The sequence below is a fragment of the Mercurialis annua genome, linkage group LG2 (genome assembly GCF_937616625.2).
Source record: "Mercurialis annua linkage group LG2, ddMerAnnu1.2, whole genome shotgun sequence".
In the NCBI taxonomy this organism is placed as follows: domain Eukaryota; kingdom Viridiplantae; phylum Streptophyta; class Magnoliopsida; order Malpighiales; family Euphorbiaceae; genus Mercurialis; species Mercurialis annua.
Window position 1 is genome coordinate 6,513,041 of NC_065571.1, and position 14,262 is coordinate 6,527,302.

The 14,262-nt window shown below is 34.3% G+C and overlaps 3 protein-coding genes and 1 non-coding gene across 16 annotated transcripts; 3 read left to right on the forward strand and 1 right to left on the reverse strand.

The window, feature by feature from the left end:
* Window positions 1-1,346: 1,346 nt before the first annotated feature.
* On the reverse strand, window positions 1,347-9,174 carry LOC126667927 (pentatricopeptide repeat-containing protein At5g62370). Of its 10 annotated transcripts, none has more exons than XM_056104573.1 (11): window positions 6,101-9,174; window positions 5,822-6,001; window positions 5,677-5,740; window positions 5,405-5,450; window positions 5,122-5,308; window positions 4,818-4,874; window positions 3,389-3,982; window positions 3,069-3,295; window positions 2,721-2,780; window positions 1,987-2,069; window positions 1,347-1,892 (listed from the first exon to the last, which is right to left on the reverse strand). In XM_056104573.1, the coding sequence occupies exons 1-2, from the start codon at window positions 9,063-9,065 to the stop codon at window positions 5,958-5,960; spliced, it is 3,009 nt and encodes a 1,002-aa protein (XP_055960548.1). In that variant the 5' UTR covers window positions 9,066-9,174; the 3' UTR covers window positions 1,347-1,892; window positions 1,987-2,069; window positions 2,721-2,780; window positions 3,069-3,295; window positions 3,389-3,982; window positions 4,818-4,874; window positions 5,122-5,308; window positions 5,405-5,450; window positions 5,677-5,740; window positions 5,822-5,957. The 10 variants fall into 10 exon arrangements, with proteins under 10 accessions (XP_055960548.1, XP_055960544.1, XP_055960545.1 ...); XM_056104569.1 differs by having other exon boundaries at window positions 1,347-1,902; XM_056104570.1 differs by having other exon boundaries at window positions 1,347-1,908.
* Window positions 2,730-4,798, forward strand: LOC126667928 (uncharacterized protein At4g04980-like). Of its 4 annotated transcripts, none has more exons than XM_050361077.2 (7): window positions 2,730-2,815; window positions 2,925-3,051; window positions 3,147-3,486; window positions 3,583-3,748; window positions 3,860-4,024; window positions 4,103-4,255; window positions 4,349-4,798. In XM_050361077.2, exons 1-7 carry the CDS (start codon window positions 2,735-2,737, stop codon window positions 4,553-4,555), a joined length of 1,239 nt encoding a protein of 412 aa, XP_050217034.1. In that variant the 5' UTR covers window positions 2,730-2,734; the 3' UTR covers window positions 4,556-4,798. The 4 variants fall into 4 exon arrangements, with proteins under 4 accessions (XP_050217034.1, XP_050217035.1, XP_050217037.1 ...); XM_050361078.2 differs by having other exon boundaries at window positions 4,361-4,798; XM_050361080.2 differs by having other exon boundaries at window positions 4,201-4,255; window positions 4,361-4,451.
* A 118-nt stretch (window positions 9,175-9,292) lies between the features above and the next one.
* Window positions 9,293-9,386, forward strand: TRNAY-GUA (transfer RNA tyrosine (anticodon GUA)). Its single transcript has 2 exons — window positions 9,293-9,329; window positions 9,351-9,386. It is a non-coding gene; the product is annotated as a tRNA-Tyr (tRNA).
* Window positions 9,387-9,733: 347 nt separating this feature from the next.
* LOC126666940 (actin-related protein 2/3 complex subunit 4) lies at window positions 9,734-13,064 on the forward strand. The gene is made up of 8 exons (XM_050359869.2): window positions 9,734-9,814; window positions 9,954-10,019; window positions 10,131-10,183; window positions 10,327-10,354; window positions 10,550-10,624; window positions 11,014-11,118; window positions 11,694-11,783; window positions 12,767-13,064. The coding sequence occupies exons 1-8, from the start codon at window positions 9,812-9,814 to the stop codon at window positions 12,854-12,856; spliced, it is 510 nt and encodes a 169-aa protein (XP_050215826.1). The 5' UTR covers window positions 9,734-9,811; the 3' UTR covers window positions 12,857-13,064.
* The last annotated feature ends 1,198 nt before the right edge of the window (window positions 13,065-14,262 follow it).

Below are 14,262 nucleotides of genomic sequence, written 5' to 3' on the forward strand. Positions count from 1 at the left end.
AATGGGATAGTGTGAGGTCAGGGACTCAGGGGTACTAATTTTTAATGTTTATTATAATAAAGATATAAAAATATTTTAGAATTGAGAGCATAACACCATTCCTAATATATATCATTTCTTACCTATAAGTCATAGTTCAAATAATATATATGTTCAGCAGCATTCTACTTAAGTCAGAAGTTCAATTTCTTTTATTTTCTCTCATGAGTGACAGAGCACAATTAAGAAAACTTGCTAAAAATTGGAATAATTTATAAAAGTATATATCCAATATTTAAATGACACGTGTCATTGGTCATATATGAAACAAGTTGTGTGTCTTCACATAACAGAAAATATATAAGAGAAAACATATGCATAAATATTTGAACTATTTTTACGTATATTTATTTTTATGTATATTTTATTAAATTTAAAGCACCCACTAGAGCAAGCTAAGATCAGTTTTAGGACTCCTGAACTATTACTAGGGGTGTGCAGTATTCGGTTAAAACCGAATTAACCGACCGAACCAAACCGGAATTTTAATTTGGTTCAGTTTTTGGTTAATTTGGTTCGGTTTCGATTTTCATTTTTAAAAAATTTGGTTAATTTGGTTCGGTTCGGTTTTGGCGATGGAATTTCTGAATTATAAAATTTGGAAATAACCGAAATATATATATTAATTGTGTTATTTTTATAATTTTTTTAAAAAATTTGAGGTAATTTTGTAATTTTTTTCATATTTATATACAAAATTTAGATTGAGTCCTTTTTGCGGAGCTGGAATTCAAATTCGTTTTTTAGAATTTAGTTACTAAAACCCCTCAAAATGTACTTAAATTATAAATTAGTATTAAAATTATTGTTTTTTATTTTATTTTTTATTTTTTAATAATTAATTTTAATAGAATTTGGTTATTTCGGATAACCGAAATAACCGACCGAACCAAAATATTATTTCGGTTCGGTTTTGGTTCGGTTTCAATATAATTTGGTTCGATTTCGGTTTTAGAAATTTCAAATATTTTGGATTCGGTTAATTCGGTTTCGGTCGGTTCGGTTCGGTTTTAAAAATTTCAAATATTTTGAGTTCGGTTAATTCGGTTTCGGTTGGTTCGGTGACCGAACCGACCGATGCACACCCCTAACTATTACCGAAGATTCATTGTAAGTTACTCGAAAAAGGCTACTCAACTCGAAAGCATAAAACTCCGACAACAGTAGGTAAAAGCGAAAACCTGAAGGTTGCATTCTCTAGTTCAAATGAGAATGATGCTACAGTTTGATATTATAAAAAAAAATCGGGTTTTTAGTTCAGATTCCACCATAAAATAATTTTAGCTAATTTTATTGCAAACCAAATCGAAATAACTGAAACGAATCTTTTATCTTCTTTACATTTTTGGTTCGATTTGATTTTGACAATAGTAAAATTTTGGTTAATTTGGTTTGAACCGAATGCACACCCAAACTACAGGAGAGTAAAATTGGGGAAACTGCTATTCCAAAAAGTTCTCTACTACCAACCAAACTTCCACAAGAGCTTGGTTAGTCAAGACCTCCACCGACCGCCACCACCTATATTGCCCGCAAAGGAATCAGAACCACCCCCACTGCGGCCACATGTTTTGCCTGCAAAAGGCTACAATAGCAAATGGTACTCAAAAGTGTTCCGGACCACCTACGCCACCACCTTCTGCTCCCGGAAACTCCTACCTTAAAGGAAAGCTGTTGCTAAGTTGAAGAGATCCACCCAGATGATGAATCTGTTTCACAGCAATAATACAACAACTCGATGCTTTCGATCGGAACAAGGATGAAGAGAACAAAAAGTTTAAGAGCTATGGTACTGATTTCAACTTCCTCATGGTTACAAGGGTAAAAGAATCAATGGTAGATCTTCCCTCCAGCTGCATAAAGCTAGAGCTAAAGGTAAGTTTAGTTACATATACATTCCACCAAAATGAAATGGAGAAACTATAGATCATACAATGACGAGATTACCTGATTCTTATGGCATTTAGTGTCGGCCATCTTCTAGGAGAAGAACGAAACAAAGACAGCAAAAGGGAATGGAGAAAATGCTACTGCTGATAAGAAAACAAAAGGAAGTGTAAAATTGCTTGAGCGAGTTTTTCAGTTTGCAATTAGGATCTATAGCTTTGCAGTGAGATAAGATGACCATGCTGATAAGTTGGCCAAAGAATTTGCTGATGAAATATTGGTCAACTCATAAAACTAATAATTACTACATATTTTAATGGAAATGTATCTCAAAACAAAATAGATAATGAAATAAAATCGTAAATTCAAATGCCACAAACTAGTGAACTTGTCAAACTTAATAAAAAATATAAACAGAAGTTTGGAGACAATATTTTTATTAAAAAAAGCAAACTTCTTACAATATGAATTATAATATTAAGTATTGAAAGCTGAAAAACTTTCAATAAATTCCTCTTGACTTACTGTATAAATATTGACAATTTCCTTAACTCCTAAGCTTTGCCCTCTTTCCAACATAACAGAATAAAAACATTTTTACATCTACTTCTTCATACTGCAATTATAGTTTGCAGAAGGTAACATAGCAATTTAGCCCTGTTGTGCTGTCAAGGGACAGCAAAAAAAGCTATTCTTCTAAGCTTGTGACAGGTGAGCGTTATATTTGTTCTTATACTTGTCTATAAATTATGCTAAGAATAAATAGATGTAATGAGTACTCTAGATTTACTTACAGTCGGCGATTACAATGGAGGAGCTCCGCATGTTATACCCAGAAGCCTTGTCGAACATGTCTGTTTCAAAAATGAAAGCAACTACTATAGATAAGGTTCAAATCTCAGTTGAAAAAAGCTGTTCGTAACTTGTTTATCATTTGTTACATGCAGCTGATTCATAAGTTATGACTATTTAGTTTTATGTTTTTGTGTTATTCTCAGAAAGTGGCACTTTTCTTTGAGGCATTGAAATGTATCAGAGACTCGACGAGCATGAGTCAGAAGTGGATGGCAATATACGGATATGATAAGATCGGTAAAATGGACAGCACTGCCAAGGAGCAACTTGGTGAGCAAATTATTTACCTGAGCTCTTATTAATCTAATGGAGTTCCTCATACTTTGTTAAGGCTTAGCTCACTGTAATTGTCTACTTTGTTGTAGTTGATGCAGTCTTTGCAACACTCGATTGTGTGATTAAGGCAGTCGTGGAAATGTTTAATATACCGCAAGGGAAAGCCTTGAACAAAGATTTGCACCAAGAAAAAAAGGTGCCCGGCCCCCCTATGCCACCTCCCCCTGGTGCTAAAATCCTAACTCAAAGAAAAAGCAATGGTAAATTAAAGAAATCCGTCCAGATGCTGAACCTGTTTCGAAAGCTAAAAGACAAGATGGAAGGAGCTAACCTGCCTGTTCAATCGTCTATTACTAGAAACGTGCAGCTAGGGGGCTCTAGTGGTGGAAAGGAAGGATTGGCTGCTTCACTAGCAGAATTGACAAAGAGGTTTGCTTCCATTATTGCAGTAGGAAATATTCTGCATAAGCGTGCACTTTGAAGTAACGATATTTCCTTTCTTTCTCTCTCTTTATGGTATCTTAGATCGCCTTACTTTCAACAACTTGAAGAAGACGCTCAGAAGTATGAAAAACCAATCCTAGATCTAAAAATAGCCATTGATTCCTTTCAAACAAACAACATGAGAAAGCTGCTCGATTTTCGAAACTACTTTGAATCCGTCCTTGAAGTCCTAACTGATGAATCACAGGTCAGCAAAATAATAGCTCACTCGATTCAGTTCACCACTAATGATGGATATTAAGTTCGATAATTGCATTCCTTAAATATGATGGTCAATCATGAAGTCTCTGAGGTGCAGGTGCTAGCAAAATTTGAAGGTTTTCCCACAAAGAAACTGGAAACATTAAGGACAGCAGCTTCACTGTATTCAAAATTAGACAGTATAGCCACCACCTTGAGAACTTGGGAAATGATAACACCGCTGTCAAAGCACATAGACAAGGTTGACTGCTACTTCAGTAAGGTAAATTTTGATCCAAATTTGTATGAGAATAACATCTCTTCACAGCACTAAAGCTGCTTACTTGTTGACCTCATCAAGGTCAAACTGCAACTAGATACAGTTGAAAGAAATAAGGATGAGGAAACAAAAAAGTTTAAGAGCTGTGGTATTGATTTTGACTTCCTTATTATTACAAGGGTAAAAGAAGCAATGGTGGATGTTTCCTCTGGTTGCATAGAGCTCGCACTAAAGGTAAGTTCAGTTAAATTTTTTTATCAGAAGAGTTAAAGCAAATATCAATGAGATGATGACTAGATTAATTGAATCCTATAGGATTAATTTTAGCTTTTCTTTCAGGAGAGGAAACAAGAAAACAGAGCAAAAGGGGCCGGAGAATTTTATAAAGTCAATCAACAAATCAGAGGAAGTGCTAAAATGCTCTGGAGAGTGTTTCAGTTGGCATTCAGGGTCTATAGCTTTGCTGGTGGACATGATGACTGTGCTGACAAGTTATCCAAAGAATTGGCTGATGAAATATTAAGAAACCAGTAACTATAAATCATAAGAAAAAACAATACAGAATATCAAGAAACTTACTGTTTAAGTATATTAGAAATGTGAATATATTAGCATCAATCAGTCTACTAAATAGAAGTTACATTATAGCCTAATTGATTATGTTTGTTGAGTTCGATTATTTCCTAGAATAAGATTTACATTCTAGAACAGCTATTATATACTTGTATAAAATACCGATGTATTTGTTGAACATAATACAGAACAAACTAGTCTCAAGTTGTTTCGTAACACTTACCAAAGTCAAACAGATTCTTCCAAAGAGACTTGGATCCTTTGTCTACTATTTTTGGACCTGTACAGACAGAATGCATATTTATTCCACTGATGATCCTTCAACTTATTACATAATTCAGTATGTCAATTGAATTAAATTATCTAAAACATTTTCAATGAACAAATTTTGACTTGAATTTTTATTACCACAAAAAAATTAACTGATAAATTAAGCATTAAATGTGATTTAGCCATAATACTGTTTTTGGGTAATAATATTGATATTTTAATTTTGGATAGAAAAAATCCAGAGGATTAATATTCACCTGATTTACTTCCCTTTCCTGGGTGCTAAAATTTGACTTGTGGTAGCATGCCCTCCTTGATAAATGTAAAGAAAGGTGCCACTATGTTTGCATATCATTTGCAACATTCAGCATCAAACTTTAGGTGTTTTGGAATCAAGACACAGAATCCTCTTACATATTATCTCGTCCTGAGCTTCCAAACGACCTATAGGCGAAGAAAATCAGCCATAAAAGTCAACACCAAGTCTATAATCATTGCGGCAAAACCATTCATACAATATAATTAGAAGACATAACATACAAGTCGCAATCATTCATTTTCTTGCTGGCCTGAGAATGAGATAGACCTACAATCACAAAAATTCCGTCAGCTTCTGTCAGTTTCATGAGCACTTAGAGAGGTGCTTCTACAGAGAATATACATTTTCTTGATTCGACATGCCAAAAACATACTCCTAAGGGATTATCTTTCTGAGTAACAACAGAGTTTAGATCAAGCAACAGTGATGCATCAAATTTTGGCAAGGAGTTAGACAACCAAGTCTACGATCAATGCGATAAAATCGTACATACATGCAATTAGGAGACATAACATAGAAGTTGCAATCGTTCATTTTCTTGTTGAGCTCATATAGACCTACAATCATAAAAACTATGTCAATTGTCAGCTCCTGTGATTTCTCGAGCACTGAAAGTGGTGCTTCTAGAAAGAATATACCTTTTCTTGATCCGACATACCAAAAAGTACTCCTGAGGGATTATCTTTCTGAGCAACAACAGAGTTTAGATCATTAAGTCAAGCAACAGTGATGCATCAAATTTTGGCATAGAGATAGAGAACTGAATAGGCATCCTTATGGTAGCACATGGCTGGGTTTTGCTGTAGATTTTGTTGTGGCTGAAAGGAAAGAAAATGGAAACAAATGAAAAAAGATTATAACAACCAAACAAATACCAACACAGAAAAAGAACTGAAGGATGAATTACACAAAATTACCTCTGTTACTGGCCATATCCGAGACAATATGAGCTTCATGCAGTTTCTTTTCTTCATGTAAAATGTCAAGCAACCACTGGGTACTATACCGGCGAGGTACATAATTAAGTGCAATCATTTCTTCAAATATCATGAAGGCAGGAACGGCCAGGCAACGAGCACAAAACAAACGGAGTAAATTTTCATAAGAAACCTTGTCCGGGAAGAACCCTCTCTTTTGCATTGCATAGAAGAGAGACAATGACTCTAGCTCTCTACCAGCATTGCAAAGCCCTCTTACTAAAGTGTTGTACGTAACTCTATCAGGCCTATACACATTTGCATTCATCAAATTAAATAACTCGATGGCACTATTAATTTCACCAGCTCTGCTATGTGCTCCAATAAGAATAGTAAAAGTCACTTCATTTGGGCATATGCCCTCTCTCTGCATCAATTCAAACTGAATGTATGCCTCATCAATCCTATCTGCCCAGCAGAATCCAGCAATTATACAGTTATAGAGGTACAAATTTGGTAAAAATAAACTTTCTTTTGTTTCCCGCAAGAGCTTTAGTGCAAAGCTCTTCATTTCTTCCGGAGAATGAGCAGAAAATCTTAAAATATTTTCCATAGGCAAGACAGTTTTTTGATGTAGCAACTGGAGCAGCCTTTCTCTCATTCTTACAGATGCTCTGTTTACCTTACAAAATCTGTTTTTGAACCAAGTAACATCTCTACAAATACCACTGACAAGGGCAGTGCACAGAACAAGGTCAAATTTAATTTGACTCCTCTTCATCAAATCAATTAGCCTAAAGGAAAAGTTGAACTCTCCTTTCCTCAAAAAATGATAGACGAGAGAAGTATAAAACACTGCATTTGGCACAAAACCAGCTCTAAGCATCCTGTCAAGATAAACACATCCCTTATCAATCTCGTTATTCTTCACCAACCCACATATAACTGCTGTATAGGAATGTAAGCTAGGAAGAATGGCATTCTGTATCATCTTCTCAAAAAACTGAAGAGCTTCTGGAGATCTTCCATTCCTGAAGTAACCATTGATCATTGTCACATAGACAACTGCATCAGGGTCCACACCAGCCTTAAGCATCCTCTGAAACAATGTTTCTGCTTCAAACATTCTCTTTTCCCTGCTTAGACAACGAATGATACAGTCGTATATAGCAACACTAGGTTTGAATCCCCTCTCCTCCATCTGATTCAAAGCAAAGAATGCTGATTTTAAATCATTTCGTTGACAGTATTTGTTTACCATTACAGTATACATGCCCAAATCTGGAACTATACGCCGATCTTGCATAATAGTAATCAGGGATTCAACATGCTCAAAATGCCCATCCCCAAAAATGCATTTGATCAAAGAGTTGAAAGTGAAAGGTAAAGGAGTGCATCTAACATCTTCCATTTTCTTCAAACAAGCCAAAGCAGCATTTGACTTTCCTCTCTCACACAGGGCAGTAATATATATACAAAATGCCAAACTGGCCAGTTTAAAGTTGCTTCTAACAATCGTATCGAGAAGGAGCTCAATTTCTTGCTCCAAAGTCATAACAAGATCTCTATTAGGAGAACCACAGAGCAAAGAAGGCTCCAATCCACAGCCATGCTTAAGAATTTCTTGCAATATCAACAGACAGAGTTGAAGTTCGTTTCCTCTTAAACTATTCTTCATGAAAATAAGAAACAATACATGATCTGGAAAAATCCCATGGTCCAGCATGCTTTTATACAATTCATCAATTTCAGTTATCCTGTTATCCTTATATAGTGCAGCAATTAAAGCTGTATAGCTATGTACACTGGGAACCAAATTTTGACGAGTCATGTTCTTCAAAATAATTATAGCACAATCTAATTTCCCTATATTGCAAAAGTTACTAATCATAACATGGTGAATGACTGCATCAGGAAGCATCATTGACTCATTCATTTGTTCATACAACTTCCACCCTTCATCAAAAAAACCCATCTTGAACATCCCCTGAATCAAAACAGTATAACTAAAACAATCCGGACCACAACCCATCCTTAACATCCTCAAAAAAATCATCACTGCCATTTTTATATTCTTATCCTTAGCATAAGCATTCATTAGCGTGGTGTACATAACCCTATCCACAAAAAAACCCTGCGCTTCCATCTCTCCACACACCGACTCTGCCTCAACAACCCAACCTCTCTTACAAAGCCCGTAAAACAACGATTTAAAATTATGAAGAGTCGGCAAAAACCCACTTCTCTTACGCATTATATCAACCACTTGTAATGCTTCACCTACTAGACCTTTACAGCTCAAACCATCAATCAAAACATTATAACACCACATACCCAACTGCACTTTAACATTACTAATCTTAACAAGACAATCAAAAGCCTCCAAAAACAAATCTTTCACACAAAACTCTTTAAGAATCACATTACAAGCAGCATGACAAGGAACACAACCATTTGCAATGAGCTTATCAAAAAGAAACTTAGCGTCCTCTAATTTCCCTAGCTTAACAAAACAAATAATCATTGAATTAATAATGTTACAATCAGGCTCAATACCTCTACCAATTACACTCTCGCAATAAACAGTATGAGCAAAATTGGGCTGACCCAAGTCAACCAATTTCCTAATGAAAGCAGAAAAGATACCAACGGTTAGATTTATACCAGAGGTGGAAGCAAAATCGACGGTGGAGATTGCATCAGGGACTGTGGAGGATTGAGCAATAATTCTTTGAATAAGCTGCTGAGCAGAATATAATTGGCCGCGGCGGAAGAGATTATCAGCCAAAGAAACACAAAGGGCTTTATGGTTAATTGGGAGTTTAGAAGTTGAAGGTGGCTGCGGAGGCGGAGGCGGCGGTGGTGGTAGAGGAGCGGTGCTTGTGACTATTGATTTTTTTGTGTTTTTGAAGTAGAAGAAGAAGAGGGAGTAATATGAAGAATCTGGAGGTTTACATTTTAACATGTCTAGACATAGAAGCGAGAAGAGTTGGCATTTTCACTATGGTTTCAGCTTCAAGAACAGAGACATATTTTTTTCCGGCGAGCGGAAGCTTGGTTTAAGCGAAGAGAGTTGGAAAATTTGAATGAACCAGAAAAACCAACGGCAACGGGTTTAGGGTTTAAGACAATTGAACCGAACCGGTTTTAAATAATATTTATTTATTTAATTAGAAACGTTTTAATCATAATCCGACCTTAGCTCAGTTGGTAGAGCGGAGGACTGTAGTTGGGTAAAAGCCCTCAGTTGATCCTTAGGTCGCTGGTTCGAATCCGGCAGGTCGGATTTTTATTTTATTTTTTTGATTTTGCGTCCTTCTAAAACAAAGCATTTTATCAAAAAAAAAATCTAGGGAAAAGGGTCATTTATGCCCTTAAGGTTTGACTCTAAAATCAAGAAAGCCCTCAATATTCGTAAAGATTCAAATATGCCCCCAACGTCTTAAAAAGTGGACAACCATGCCCTCATTTTGACTTATAAATGAGACGTTGGGGGTCTGGTTGTCGAAAATGGAGGGCCTATTTGTTTATTTTGCAAGACGTTGGGGGCATATTTGAACCTTTCTGGACATTGAGGGCTTACTTGATCCTAACTTCAAAACTTAGGGGCATAACTGACCCTTTTCCCAAAAATCTATAACAGTACACATCAAGAATTTCACAGGTGCGGTTCCGGTTAGCAATTTCAAATCCCTAGCTATTTCTAATCGCATGGTAAGACCAAACTATTGCTTCTTTCAATTTCTCATACTTTCCATTAGCAATTGACGTTTCTCATTTTTTGATCAAATCCAAATCCAAATCAGAAATTCTTGAAATTATATATTGATTAATTTTTGTTGTTTGTTGGAAGGCAAATACACTGAGATTATATTTAACATGCATAAGGAACACACTGGAGGCAGCAATGTGTTTGCAGGTATTACTGTATCTCTCTCGATTGTTAATTGTTTTGGCTGATTGATTTATAATCTGCAACTGACATAGCAACGGATTTAACTGATTATATTTATTGTACTGTTACTAGTAGAATTTTCCATGTCAAGAAGTTGAAAGACATAACAAGCCTGAGGTTGAACTCAAGTATGCTCTTCTTTATTATTATTTCTTCTATTACCCTGTTGTTGTTTTTTATAGAGTAGAAATAATGCATATTGGTTTTGTTTTAGGTTTTAAGGATATCTCGATTCCAAAAAGATTTAATTTTATTCTTTTTACTATCGCAGGACAAGCCCTGAGCTTCTCTTGAATCCTGTAAGATTTTCTCATATTGAATGTTAATCACATGATTATTACATGCCTTTTATGGTCACGAGATTCCTCTGGTTTTCTGAATTTACCATTGTTCAGTTTTCACTTTTCCTTTAAGAACTTAATCGTGTCTTTGGTCGATGAGTTTCGGTGGTTATAAGTATTTAAAGCATGTTGAATGGGGATTGTGTGTTGCAGATTTTGATATGTCGAAATGAGGCGGAAAAATGCTTGATAGAAACTTCTATCAATTCACTGCGTATAAGCCTTAAGGTAAGCTGGAGATGATTGTGATGTTTCTTTCATCTACTCGAGTTAGTAGGATGGTACAAAATTGCGATAGTTGAGATTCTCTTTTTAAATGGTATCCTTATTGTTCTACACCTTTACTTGGTTTCCCACTTGTACTTGTTTCATCTTGTTGGTGATTTTTGTTGCTTAGAAGAAAAAAAAAATGTACTAAATTGAGTCATGCCATGTTTGTTCAAGTGAGCTCGTATATGCAACCTCGAGTATAGGACATTAGTTTTTGACCATGGATTATACCATTTTTGGATAGTTACCTAGATTTATCAACCGGAATTGCATATATGTGTCGTAGAATTTATAGAGGCGTGACTTCTCATTTAATCCTTGATGCATTAAATGCTCCTATTGTGTAGGTAAAGCAAGCTGATGAGCTGGAAAACATCCTAATTAAAAAATTCTTGCGATTTTTGTCCATGAGGGCAGAAGCTTTTCAAGTGTTAAGGCGAAAACCAATACAGGTATGGATGGCCTTACCTCAATGAGCTGAAATGTAATGTTCTCTCTGAGTTGTTTTGCTTGGCTAAAGACAAGTGATTGTCATTTCAGGAATAATTTTTTTCTGACTAGTAAAAATTATAGACTTATAGTAACAATGCAGTACTATTGGTATGCTCTCGGGTTGTTGGAAAAGAAATGCTTCTCATTTCAATTAATACTACTCTTATTTAGAGCTGAAAGTTCGTAGCTATTCATGTGTCTTTCAATACTGAAAACACTTTCTTCATTATGCTTGCTCCAACCGACAAGCGGAAATCATAGTTTGATAATATAATATAATTATGGCGATGAGGAAATCATTTTTCTTTTATTTTGATAATATAATGTAATTATCATTCCAATATCATGTGAGTTGGTGGTTCTGCTGATAAGTAAATTTATATGTTATACATGTATTTGGGGGAAGATGCTTTTGTTGTCGGCACTCTTGCAAAAGCCTTGTATGCAGCATAGAAGTTTGATCATGTCTATTGCGTGCAGAGGTGGTTTTACTAGCATATTAATGATTATTTTGTCTTGGGGCCTCACATTGCAGGGTTATGATATCAGCTTTCTTATCACGAACTACCACTGTGAGGACATGCAGAAACAGAAACTCATAGATTTTATAGTGCAGTTCGTGGAAGTAAGGATCTTACAAGCCTTGTTACTTACCTTTTTGTTTTGTACTTGATTCTTGATTGAAATATAACTGCTAGATGCTATGTAAGTTCATTGTGCCATGTTTGTGAAACAACTTTTATCCTGATACTCTTTCATCGTTGCAATTGGGATTCTTCAGTACTCTAGTCTGTCGTCAAAAGTATGATTTTTGCCATTGCATGTATGATTATTTCTAGTTCTTCCACTTAGGTAAATGACCATACTTTTGCTTGCCACTATTCACATTTAGCTGAATTGGGTTCCTGAATTTTTTTGTGATACTGTATTTGAGACTCATTCCACTGCTCAGATACTTTGGACGTGGAGAAATTTTGAATGTATGCACAACTCTGGGAGCAAAAAGCAAACCAAGCCGATAAATTCAGTTCGGTTCGATTTGACATTACAAAAAAATTGGTTTTCTGTTTGATTCGGTTGTAGAAGTAGAAAAATTTCCATTCACTTTTGGTACAAGCCGAACCAATTCATTTCAGGTTTGAAATATTATAACTCGTAAATTTGGTTCGATTTGATTTTGCAAAACAAAAAAGAAAAAATCGTTCAATACCAAAAGCACACTTCTGATTGAGTTGTATATGTTATGCTTAATGATCATCACTTGCATATTGTCGTATGATTAGCTTTTGTCTCTTCAGCTCAATTTAGATTTTGCATCACTTGATAAACTTAGTAGTCTGTGACTCTGTTAAGTATTTGAGAAAATTAAGACAGTTTGATCCCAGAGTTGAGACTTCTTATCTTTCTTCTTTGGTGCATTGTTTATTTAAGTTCAAAATGGATTATTCTACATTTTGATATCTCAAATTTAAGAAAATTTGTATTTAAATAAGTTTGCCATGATCTTTTTATACTTAATTTCCTTTTTATACTGTCATATGGTTTCATAGAAGACATTCTCCAGTATTTTTCAGTGGAGAGCTATGTTGATTGATTCTCGAATTGCAGGATATCGATAAAGAGATAAGCGAATTGAAAATGTCGATGAACACAAGAGGGAGGCTTGTTGCTACAGAGTTCCTAAAGCAATTTATTTAGCTAGAGTTTATGATACCAATTTATTTTGTTATTCCTGTTTTGGCCAGTGTATATTAGCTCATACATTGAAAAAATGAAATGTATTAATTCTACAGATTATGGGTCGTATGTGTAAAAGATGAAAGATGCTATGAGTTGAATTGAATTTGAGATTGGAGACTCTTTTTCCAATTTAAAAGGTGGTTGCAGCTTTTAGCTCTCTGCAAAATATTTTGTGTTTTGGGGGAACCGGAGAAAATGGGATGAGGATTTTTATTTACACATGAAAATTTTTATTATGTATTTTTGCTATGTTCCCTTTTTTTACTTATAAAATATTAGATTAATATGAATAGGTACATTTTAATAAAATTGTTATTGGATTTTTAACTTTATTTCTTGCTTTATTATTTGCAAATTATTAAATAATTTTATAAACATTATTATTATTTTTATGTACAATATTGAACAGAATAAGTTATATAAAATATACTTTTTTCTGGGAAAACTTGCATCAGATATTCCTAATTTATTGCTTTATTTTTTAATTCTCGTCATTTATTTCTTATTGTTATTATTGATATTACTACTCTCTTTTTATTCTACTTTTATGGTTATATGTGTCTTTATTAAGATGAAATGAAAAAAACCAAACACTCTAATTTTATATAGTGTGTCAAAGATGCGAGTCCATACATTGGTTGTGCCATGTCATATTTACAACAAGTCAATGAGCATTTGCAATAGAAACTCTTTTAATTAATACTTAATTTTTTTATCATTAACTTTTCCACATGACTAACGCCCCATTTATTTATTGCATGGATAACATAGTGCAACGGTTGCGTGCAATAATTTTTTCAAAGATATACTAATAATAAAATTTGCGACTAGTTGTTTTATAAAAATTGAATTCTAACATATTTTGAAATTCGGTTTAAGTTGAAAATAAAATTCGTCATAAATATTTATTTCACTAAAGGAACATAAATATAATTTAGCCAAGTTATTGATTAGTGGCTTAATTAAGAGGTTAGTAGAATCGCTCAGTTAAAGATTAATTAGATATAAATGAAAAAAAATTACATGAATTATTACTAATCTAAAGTGATTAATGACTTGAGATAAAGAGTCGTTCATATGCATAACATCTTTTTTTAAGACATTTCAACCAGTTATGCGTCCATATATGATTTAGGTGTGTGACGCTTAAAATATTGATTGTGTTTGGTTCATGAAATATGAGCGGAATGAGATATTTATTATGTATAAAATAATTTTATGTAATACACATTTTTTTTTAAAAATAAAAAACAATTATTTTATTATTAGATAAATTTTTATGTAGACTCAGTTTACCACGTCATTCGTGGACTAAAGTCTCACTTGGTTGGGGGTAGATTCATTAAGGGAGTTTAACTTCCCGA